The 11,256-nt window shown below is 42.5% G+C and overlaps 2 protein-coding genes across 2 annotated transcripts in view; both read right to left on the bottom strand.

The window, feature by feature from the left end:
- Positions 1 to 1,762, bottom strand: part of LOC149341721 ((3R)-3-hydroxyacyl-CoA dehydrogenase-like) — a 15,148-nt gene extending 13,386 nt beyond the window's left edge. The window contains exon 1 of the mRNA XM_089543883.1: positions 1,622 to 1,762. The gene's annotated coding sequence lies outside the window, so the exon portion shown is untranslated. The remainder of the gene's footprint in view (positions 1 to 1,621) is intronic.
- Positions 1 to 8,866, bottom strand: part of LOC149341720 ((3R)-3-hydroxyacyl-CoA dehydrogenase-like) — a 9,816-nt gene extending 950 nt beyond the window's left edge. The window contains exons 1-2 of the mRNA XM_089543884.1: positions 8,685 to 8,866; positions 1,622 to 1,815 (exon numbers count right to left, since the gene is read on the bottom strand). Coding sequence (XP_089400010.1) covers positions 1,622 to 1,815; positions 8,685 to 8,835 — 345 coding nt within the window. The 5' untranslated portion in view covers positions 8,836 to 8,866. The remainder of the gene's footprint in view (positions 1 to 1,621; positions 1,816 to 8,684) is intronic.
- Positions 8,867 to 11,256: the final 2,390 nt, after the last annotated feature.

Here is an 11,256-nt window from a genome sequence, read left to right as displayed (position 1 = left end):
ACTCATTGCTGAACTGACTGAACCTTTACCGAACTTTAATAAAATAAGGTTTATACTGGAGTACGCTGTGCGGTTTGGGACCTACGAACTAAAATTTTTCCGGATACGCTCAAAAGGGTACAAAACCGTGTAGCTCGATTTGTTTATAATAATTATAACTTTACATATAGTGTTATACTACTTAAGGATGGGTTGGTAACTATTAACCAGACGCAGAAAAAAAAAATGAGATTAGAAACGCTCTTCAGAATGTATTTCAGCGTACTTAGAGTAGACAGGAAAACTTACTTTTCGCCTCCTCATTTTACGTCTAAGAGACGTGATCATCAATTGAAAATAATGGAATTTAATGGTTGGATTTAACTGTCTTTCAGTATTCACTTTTTCCACCCACAATCAGCGAATGGAATCGACTATAGCACAGAAAATTACTAAATGTCCGAGTGAAATTCTCTTTCGCTATCTGTTGTCTTATTTGTAACAGCTTGTGCGTTGTTATTTTTGTTTTTGTTTTGTTTTTATTCATTGTATTAATTTGTATCTATTGTCTTTTCTTTCCATCACTTCACTTTATTCCAGTTTTTGTCGAATAAAACTGAGGATGCCGAGAAAAAAAAAAGCAGTGCTGTCAACTGCTTGATGACCTTTGCCACTCTTGTGTGTGAGCAGTAATACAATCCATAACAAAGACATTCAGTGAGCATTGTCGGTTTTGTCTTCTGCATCAAAACAAACACAAAATATTCTAGCACAAAATCAACAACACAGAAACTGCACAGAAGGAAGTATGCAAAACAGGTATGCATTTTAAGTCTAAGGCAAACAACGCAGTTTGCATCAGAATAAAATTGGTCACTCATAACACAGGTTAACTAAAAAACATATTTCTAAGAGCACCTTATAATGATTCATTTTGAAATTTCGGTATGATGTATCATAACATTGCAAAACCTTAATTTACAAACAAATAATACATACCATAATTTACAATACAAATAATTTTCCAATTCTTAGCGCATGGGGTGTTTCTTGAGGTACAAGTGTTACAATGCTAGAGAGAAAGCCGTAATTTCTGGATATTGTAATTTTAAAAAAGCATGCCAACTTATAAAAAAAGAGTCTGTTCACAGGTACTATCTTATGTTGTAAATATAAATGGAATTAGACAAAGAATTATATAACTTGTTAGCAACAAGCCGAAACTGGCTTTTTTTTTTGTAAAGTCAGCAGTTTGTGGATACTGGGCGCAGTGTTATGACCCCAGACAAGAAAACAATAACTAAGATGTGAGTAAAAAAGCACGCATAATAGAGAGCAAACTTAGTTTTTAATGGTAAATGCTTAACGCGTGACTGGTTATTCCCGACCATACGAGCTCTCTTTGAACTCTCAACTTAGCCTTGACTTCTGTGATTATACTTGGTAGGAAGGCAGCGCAAAAACGACAACCACAGGGGAGGACAAGACACAAAAGAACGCTCTTTTGTGTCTTGTCCTCCCCTGTGGTTGTCGTTTTTTGCGCTGTCTTCCTACCAAGTATGAATTACCAACTAGCCCAGCACCATGTTTTATTGAAGTTCTGTGATTATGATCTCTACTTGCACTGCCATAACACGCTAACCTTTAGGTTGATCCGGATGACCCTGTCGAAATCCTCATCTGTTGTGTCGACAATAGAGGCAAGACTGGTTACCCCAGCGCTGTTCACGATGATGCTGATGGGCAGCGATTCCGTGTCCTTGACGTGGGCGAAAAGCTTGTCCACTGATTCCGAGTCGCCGACATCCACAAATTCTGCCCTGTGGGTTGCGGAACCTGCGAGGAATATGATTCATTCTCTGGTTTCATCCGCAGTGCGTAGACGCGAACGCTATATCCACAGTATCCCGCTAGGCCAAAAATGCGAACGGCTCGTAAATAAGCGTACGTTTCTCATTATGCGCTGTTAGTGAAAGTCCATTCTATGAATTAATGGGAGCTACTTAGTTCAACGAGTGAGGCATTTGTAAAGCTTCGTTCTCCTGTCTATTCGCCTAAACATTCCCGGTCTGCCGCTTTACTTAGGCAGTTGTAAGTGCGGCACGTCTGAAGAATGTTGTGGCTGCAGAAAAGACACATGGTTTCCCCAAATTTTTTTCATCCCGAACGGATTTCTGCAAAATTTCGTTAAACCCCATTTCTACCCGAAAATTTTGTTTCATAGAGCATTAAGCTATATGCACTGTCAGAATATAGCAGATTTCTTGTGCTTATCTTAGAGTGTTGTTTTCGGTTAATTGTTGATGTAAATTGCGTTTAACGCTTGGTTTACAGGATCTTCCCCTAAGGCTTTCAGAAAATAAAAAAAAGGCTTCTTGAGTTAGAAGACCGCATTCTTCAGCATACTCGGCTGCATTGTCAGAAGAGTGTAACCCGTCGTAATTGATAGCCATGTCAGTTTTACAAGTTCGAAAACGCGGTTAACGTCGGTGCTGCGGCACAACAAATTTTGGCTATTTCGACGAGCTCGTGCATTAGAGAGGTTGCTTTGTCTCCAAGCTTCTTGAAAGAGCATGTATTTTGGCGCGATGTAACCAAAATTTGTTGGGCCACAGCGCCGAGAGTAACAACGTTTCTGAAATTCAAAGAGCTAATATGGATATTACTTACGGTGGGCTACATACATCTCAATAATTAAGGAGCCTAACAGTAACGACCAAAAAGTTAGCTATTCAATATTAGTTAACCAGCCTGCTAGTTAGCATGCCTTAGATGTGTTTTGATGTACTACACCGCTCACAATGCTATGCCGAAAAAAGAGGTCTTCTAACTCAAAAAGCGTATTTTTTTATTTTGGAAAGTCTTAAGTGAGACACCATTTATATTCGTGGAATGATGTAAAATAAGTTCGAGCTCTAGAAGGGAGACGGCAGAACACGTGCATTGACCGGAGATTTTAATGTCATCATTGTACAAAGCGCTACCAAAACGGCCACTGCGCTGTGATGAAGAAATTTTTTCGCAGTGTTCGGAGCCCTATACATGGGAAGGGCAATGAACGCACGAAATCATTTTATTTCATTTTGCTTAACTTATACTCAGTCAAATAAAACCATTACAGAGGAGAATTGATAAAAACACAAAATCAAAAGAAGCACGAACCCAAACAATAGAAACAGAAATATGATGGAAAGCTAAGACTAGCCCCGCCGCGGTGGCTCAGTGGTTACGGCGCTCGGCTGCTGACCCGAAAGACGCGGGTTCGATCCCGGCCGCGGCGGTTGAACTTCTTTGGAGGAGAAATTCTAGAGGCCCGTGTACTGTGCGATGTCAGTGCATGTTAAAGAACCCCAGGTGGTCGAAATTTCTGGAGCCCTCTACTACGGCGTCCCTCATAGCCTTAGTCGCTTTGGGACGTTAAACCCCATAAAACCAAACCAAACCAAGCTAAGACTGATTACTACAGAAAATATGACATAGTGAATTGTGAAAAAGAACAGGATCTGTAACTGATAAAACCTCTGGTCCCGGTCTACTAATGTGCGTGGGGATGAAGGAATAAAAGAAAGAATGGCTGGTACAAGTGACAATTACCGGGGCACTTAAGGAACTTACGTGCGAGTAATGCGAAAGCATTGCAATGCTACTGCAATTCTATTATATTTTTATTCGAATTCTACTCTAATTCTTATTCTGCTTCCGCGGTGGCTCAGTGGTTATGGTGCTCGGCTGCTGACCCGAAAGACGCGGGGTCGATCCCGGCCGCGGCGGTTGAAATTTCTATGGAGGCGGAATTCTAGAGACCCATGTACTGTGCGATGTCAGTGCACGTTGAAGAACCCCAGGTGGTCGAAATTTCCGGAGCCCTCCACTACAGCGTCCCTCATAGCCTTATAGGGAAGCGCACCTGAAGTTTGCTCCCACTGCACCAGCGCCACTTCTCCCCTGCCGGTCATTTTGGCGTTTCCGTCCGGGCACGTCGCCGGCGGAGCGCATTGAGCCAGCAGCCTGTCGACTGGTACGCGCGTGCTGCTCGCGCAGCTGGCACTCTCTCTTTCATTGTGAGCACGTGCCGTCCTGCTCGCGGGCGCACAAAAGTGTTGTTGCCGCTCGCTGTGAATTCCGCGACGTTCTAAGAGTGGAGAAACTTGTTGTGTCTGCGGCTGTCAGAATAGTTCTCTGAACATCGACGGCCAAGGACTGCCCGTGGAATTCTACAGATTTCCTGGAGATGTCCTACATTCTTGCGGGAAAAAAATTTAATATTGGAAAATTGTAACGTACAGTAACGGAAATATTGAAGGTAATGGTCCACCCTTTCTATATGCAGCAGAATCTTAAATATTTTTCATCGCTCGTATCGAGCAGTTGACGATAGGAAAAACGTTAATACGAAAAAAAAAATGCAAGCCTATCGATGGGAGATTGCTATAGTGAAATCTTCCAGTATATGAAAAAAAAAATGCGTTCATACACTTTTTCCTATTAAAAGATGTTTTTGTCCGGAATTGTTGGGAATGAAATGGATGAGAACGAGAAACGGCAGGCCTCGATAACATGGGCAGGGTGAAGTAAGCTTTTCCTGTTGCTAAACACGTTTGGCATGTTGCACGCGTAATATTATTTCTGATCAGTTTTTGCTGTAATTCACTAAGAATGCAGTGTTTAGTAAAGCTCGCGCTAACGAAATTCATTTCTTTTGCCATTTTTTATTTTGGAGACTGACAACAGCTAGCGGCATTATGCAGACGCGTGTGAGGCAAGGTCAGTGATCGCCTCAATGTTCCGACTAGTGACGCCTGGCTCAATTTTCGAAGTTGCTTTACATGTAAAAAATTTCTAAAAACAAAAATTATCAAAATGTTTGCTTGCACATGAATGATGGCTCTGCAAATAAATGGTTTTGTGGATGCGCGTGCGCTGTAATCGGCATTAAAATAAATATACCAACCGCTTATCTCCGTTGTAGCGATTGACCAAACTAGAGCATTTTTTCTCTTTGCCGTATATAACAAGAAGCTGGTAGGCGCATTTCGTGAGTGTTTTCGTTTTTCTCCTCAGCCTCGCGTGTCGCCTTAAGGCCACTTTATTTTAAGTTAGAATAAAAATTATTTCAATTATTTTTCAGTGAAACCCGTAACAAAATCCTTATTATTTGGCCAACAAACCTGCATGCACCTAACTGCTCAGCCAACCAACGAAATTAAGCATCTTGCGAAGATGGCCGCGCCAAAAAAACAATGGTATTTACCTCGAATTCCATTTCTTAAATGACCTCGTCATTTACTTGCGATACACATTTTGCCGTTACGGTACCGGCTTTTTCGTCAACAATCTGCTTCACGTGTGGGCCTGATCCACTAGCAGTTCCTTTTTCAAGTTTGCGCAGCAAAAAAAAAAATTCACTGTCCACTATTTCTTTTAACCTACATCTCAGAGCGCACTGCCGCGACAGAAAGAAATGCGAACAGCGCAGTGCCTAGGCGCTCTGCTGTTGGAATTTATTTTCGTCACGCTTATACTTGGCTCGCAACACAAATACGCTAGAGACATCCGTGATACAATAATGTACCACTCTAGCGTCTTTTTGTTACTACCTAGATAAAAACGCATTAAAGATAAATTCCGACTGCGCAGCGCGTGGGCGCCGTGCTGTCCACATTTTTTTCTAGCGCCCCTGTACATTTTGCTAATCCTCTGAAGCTCGTCAGCGTTCAAGCACGAGGGAAAAAGCTCGCGACTGCACAAAGAGATTTGCAGGCTGGCCAAAACGTGCAAAGTACGTGCAGAACTGGCTTTTTTTCAGGAGAAAGCGCGCTGCTTACGCTGCTACTCAATGGGAGGGAGACCGGTTTGCCCGGACAAAAGTGCGGAGTCGGCCGGAGAGGGCGCTTTTCAGTGGCGTCCGCAGCGCCCCCCTGCGAAGCTGCGGTCCCCTATACCCCTGTCACACGGGCAAGTTTAGTGACACTTTAACGAAGTGCACTTCTCCAGAACGAGTGACACTTTCGGGGCGTGCTGCTACACGGAAAAATTAAGTGTCATTCGGAATTGATGGTGGTGACGATGGCTTTTCAAGTAAGGCACAAAAAATATTACTTTTCGCGCTTCAAAGCTTTAATGTACAGTTGATGTACAGTAGATTGCAAACTGCAAGCACTTTTTTTATGATTATCAAGGAGCTTTGTGCAATATTGTGACTGTTGCACCGCCACACCGAAACGGTTGCAGATGGTTGCTACGGTACTACGGTTGCCATGCTAGCCGGCATAGCCATACCGCTGCGGCTGCCTAAAAAATTATTGCAGCTGAAATCAAGAATGTCGGAATATGTGCAGTATATATATTTAATGGCAACGCAAATAAGTTTACATGAACAAGAGGGCGAAAAAAATTAGCTGCGTTCAATAAAACGCCATTTTTATTGCCGACGTTGTATTTTGATTTCGAAACGCTGCTACCGAGGCTATACACTTCGCCCCTCGGGAAAAGTGAAGTGAGTTCCCCAAACTCACTTCTTGCCGAGTGCGTTCAGCAGCGAGTGTCATTAAAGTTCATCGTGTGACACGATGCGAATGACACTACAGGCGAGTGTCACTCGTTGAAAATGACACTAAACTTGCTCGTCTGACAGGGGTATTATACCCGTGCCACACGGACAGATTTAATGCCATTAAGTGCTTACTGCCTTAAGTTTTAATGGCATTCGTGCGGTGCCACACGCATAAGTTTAATGGCATTAGCCTTACTGCCATTCGCGACCTACTGAGTTCGCCACAACTCATTCGCCCGTGCAATGTGTACTCTCGCTCCCATTCCACACGCAGAAAAGCATGCAGCTTTGTCAGTGACAACTGCCTAGCCCACTATAAAATGGTTAATTCTTAACTTTCAGCCAGATGAGGCACCTAAACCGCATTTTCGATGCGAAGAGCGCCATTTTAACCAGCCTTATTGACTGGTACTCTCGACTTATGTGCTGACATGCGAGTTTATGGCTACTTTTTCGACTTGTAAAGCAGGAACAGCCGTATTTTCTGGAAAATCGTTTTTACATTACATTTGAACATCATTCCCGATATATTCTGCTCATTAGGAATGTTTATATTAAGATGAAACTTTTGACTACCTTGCAAGCGTTATCGTCATCGTCACTTTCGATAATGGCATTAAAAGTGGACATGTAGCACCAACTCCGAAAATAATGGCATTAACAAACTTAAGGCCTTAAGCATTTACTGCCATTTCTTGTGCGCGTGTGGCACGGGTATTAGTCGCTTTGGGACGTTAAACCCCATAAAACCAAACCAAACCAAGCTAAGACTGATTACTACAGAAAATATGACATAGTGAATTGTGAAAAAGAACAGGATCTGTAACTGATAAAACCTCTGGTCCCGGTCTACTAATGTGCGTGGGGATGAAGGAATAAAAGAAAGAATGGCTGGTACAAGTGACAATTACCGGGGCATTTAAGGAACTTACGTGCGAGTAATGCGAAAGCATTGCAATGCTACTGCAATTCTATTATATTTTTATTCGAATTCTACTCTAATTCTTATTCTGCCTCCGCGGTGGCTCAGTGGTTATGGTGCTCGGCTGCTGACCCGAAAGACGCGGGGTCGATCCCGGCCGCGGCGGTTGAAATTTCTATGGAGGCGGAATTCTAGAGACCCATGTACTGTGCGATGTCAGTGCACGTTGAAGAACCCCAGGTGGTCGAAATTTCCGGAGCCCTCCACTACGGAGTCTCTCATAGCCTGAGTCGCTTTGGGACGTTAAGCCCCATAAACCAAACCAAACCTAATTATTATTCCTTTGTAGTTGGTTCATTTGAAGGTACCAGTAATAGGTTAACATTTCGCATTTTCCAGCCTTTGATTACACTACACCGTTTCGACCAATCGTGAGTTTTGTAATGCCACTTTCCCGGCGAAGCCGGAATTTCGTGTAGGTGAGCCATCTAATGTTTTCGCACTAATAAGAATTTTGTGAACGTGATCCATGCTCGATGATTGGCATCACTGTATCAAGCACTCACAGAATAACGACGCCCTGCTCCATTGCTCTTGTGCGTTTAAAATAGTCGTTTTGATGTAATTAATGTTTTCGTAGTGAACAAACAAATACGCACAGGTCTTGCATGGACACAGATTTCGTGCACGCGACGAAATAACTGTAGTTAATGAGAAAAAGGAAATATTTCATTTGGTACACATATCTCAGTGCATGCACCTTCCATTTTCTCATAGTGAAAATAATGAACCAAATCAAGTAATTTTGTGTTCCACATAAAAATGGGCACAAATAGCAGCGCGATTTTCGCTCCAAAAAATGACCCGGGAAAAATGTAGTTACGGAACTTTTTAATAAATAACCCGATTTGTACCCGAATTTTAATTGCCCGGCTTGCAACCCCCTGATTCCGTCTGAAAAGATTCTAAAACAGTACGCTACACAGTACGATCTCACCAGTCGTACTGCTGCTTATCACTCCAAAGAATTTCAGTCGATGTTCGTTCGAGCGACCCTGTTTGTTCGCAGATGAAATTCAGAAACCACCGCTCCCCACTATTCGATGCATCTGAGTTCATGGCTTAGCGTTATGACTTCTAGACATCCGCGTCACTTGCGGCGGCCCTGTAAACCGCGCCCTTTTCAAGCACCTGCAACGATTACCAAGCTGTGCGATTCCGAGAGCCTACCTTGTAGCGACTTGGCCACCGAGTTCGCTGCGTCCAGGTTGAGGTCTGCCACGACCACGGTAGCCCCCTGGGATGCAAGGGCGTGGCAGGCGGCTTTGCCGATGCCGCTCGCTCCTCCGGTCACCAAGGCTAGCCGACCTTTCAGGGACATGTTGACCGCTGCTCTCTGCCTCTGCCGCTGAAGCCGGAATGGTGCAATCTGCAGAGGCCCTCTGATAAGATGCCTCATAGTCACAGATAAGATGTCGCGCGGTCGTAGGCACCAGGTTTTATGTTGCACTGAATACGAGCGCCTGTACTTTTCGTTGAGATCCCTTCTGCATCTGCCGCCGCGGTGGCTCAGTGGTTATGGTGCTCGGCTGCTGACCCAAAAGACGCGGGTTCGATCCCGGCCGCGGCGGCTGGAATTTCTTTGAAGGAGAAATTCTAGAGACCCGTGTACTGTTCGACTCAGTGCAGGTTAGAGAACCCCAGGTGGTCGAAATTTCCGGAGCCCTTCACTACGGCGTCTCTCATAGCCTGAGTCGTTTTGGGACGTTAAACCCCATAAACTAAATTAAACTAAACCTTCTGCATCTTTTTGTCGATAGATACAAAAAAAATTCTTTTAAAAGGCTGCTCACCTCGCCGTGCGAAATAAACTATCTTGAAAAGGGCACAGAACAGAGGAGCATGGCGAAATGCCTAAATGCGGCTGCTAAGACTCCGCTTCCGTGGAAATTTCTGTGGAAGCGCGCTTCTTGAACGATGCCCCACATTTTTTGTGGTTGCTTTGCTAGGGATTTATGTTGGAAACATTGCAGTCCATTGTTTGAAAGACACTCAGCAAATATATAATTGTTGCGCCACTGCTACCGTATCGATGAAAGGGAAGGTGACGTCGCTAGTGATTAATTACACATCGAATAGACGGTGATAGAGGGTGGAGAGAAAAATCAGGGCTCGCATCCGAAACGTGGCGTAATTCGCAACTTGCGTATCATATACGGAGATGTGCTGATGGTCATTCTGGGGATGTTTTCTTTTTAATTTACCATGTTGATTACTTCAAAGTAAGCGTCATTATTTTATGGCTTAAAGATAATTGATAAAAAAAATCAGAAGAAGAGACAACCACATGAAGCCTGTGGGATACGAACCAAGATATATGTGGAAAATGAAAACGCGAGCAACACAAATGATATATTGCAGATCCCAGCCTGCACATCAAAAGTAGTTTTCGAACGATATAAATCTACAATGAAGTTGCCTTTTATTCAGATATCTATGACTACAGTACACAAGATTTTTTCTTAATGTTTGCAGATTTTTCTTTCAAAAGCTACCATATACGTCGGTGCGCTCTGTGCACGTGGATTGTACAGCAAGACGGACATTATTTGCCTAATATAGCTCAATAATTTCATAACTAATTACCTACAATTAACTAATCAACTTACTTAATTTTAATTTGAGGGGTCAAGATTATATTCCGAAATTGACGGCCATCAACGTTTAAGGCGAGTAATGTTTTCAATTTTCTTAATCTGCAGTGTGGTTCGAAATATTAAACATCGAAAATTAGCATTTTAAATCTCACTCAGTTCTCCGTGCCACACTGCATATTTTAAAATTGCGTCACTTGCATTTCTTACGCATCGGTTACATACATCGTTTGTGTATTCGATGATGTAGAAGTTACCTTGATTTCTGCTGCGATACCACGACCAGGGACGTCATTTTATAAATATGTAATGCGGAAAAGTCCTCAGTTGAAAGTTAGCGCTTGTCCATGCCTTCTCGTTCGTCCTGTCTTATTTTGTAAGCTATTATTTCGTTCTAAGCGGAAAAGCACATTTTAATGCGTATTTTTGACGTTCGATATAGCTCAAACCACAGTGCCGATTAAGAAAATTTTAAAACTGGGATAGCCTTCATTGTTTACGGCCTTAAGTTTCGCAACATAGTCTTGCCCCTTAAAATCAAAAATGCAAAATCTAATTATGTACTTTGAGTAATGGTCTAATAATTAAACCTTATCAAGTACATAATGTTGGCCTCGCTGCACATATGGCACTTACAATGTGCTGCCTTCTTACTATAAGAAAACCTTGAGTTGCCATGTTCGCAGTGCGCCTTTCACGAGAGTAATAGCAGAGGTACGGAGTATATTTCGGGAGAAATTGCTCTGGAAAAGTAATACATTGCAATACTCATCACTTTGAAGAGCACTTTAGTTGGCTTGAAAACTTCAGGTAATGCAGTTGTGCGTTGCAGGACGCCATTATTACTCCTGAGCATCATTGTCGTATAAATTGATATCTTACTAGGTTTTGCGAATTAAAAAATATAAAATGCATGTTACCTCGTGTAAATTCGTTTTTAATAGTTATTTTTAATAGCTAATTTCTAACAATTTTCTAATAGCTCCCGCCCCCTGCTTTCACTTGCATATCAAACAACCTACTAGAAGTATGTTCCCAAAATCGATTTAGTATTGCGTTTACTTCAAACTTTCAGAGCCCTAACATACTAATTTCATCTGCAGCAGATATCTGATGAAATCAGCATAAATCTACGATTCACTTTTACA

This window comes from Amblyomma mixtum, chromosome 5 (assembly GCF_055824585.1).
Source record: "Amblyomma mixtum isolate Tamu chromosome 5, ASM5582458v1, whole genome shotgun sequence".
NCBI classification, from domain to species: Eukaryota; Metazoa; Arthropoda; class Arachnida; order Ixodida; family Ixodidae; genus Amblyomma; species Amblyomma mixtum.
The sequence above is the reverse complement of the archived record's forward strand: the minus strand, read 5'-3'. Positions and strand labels throughout refer to the sequence as shown.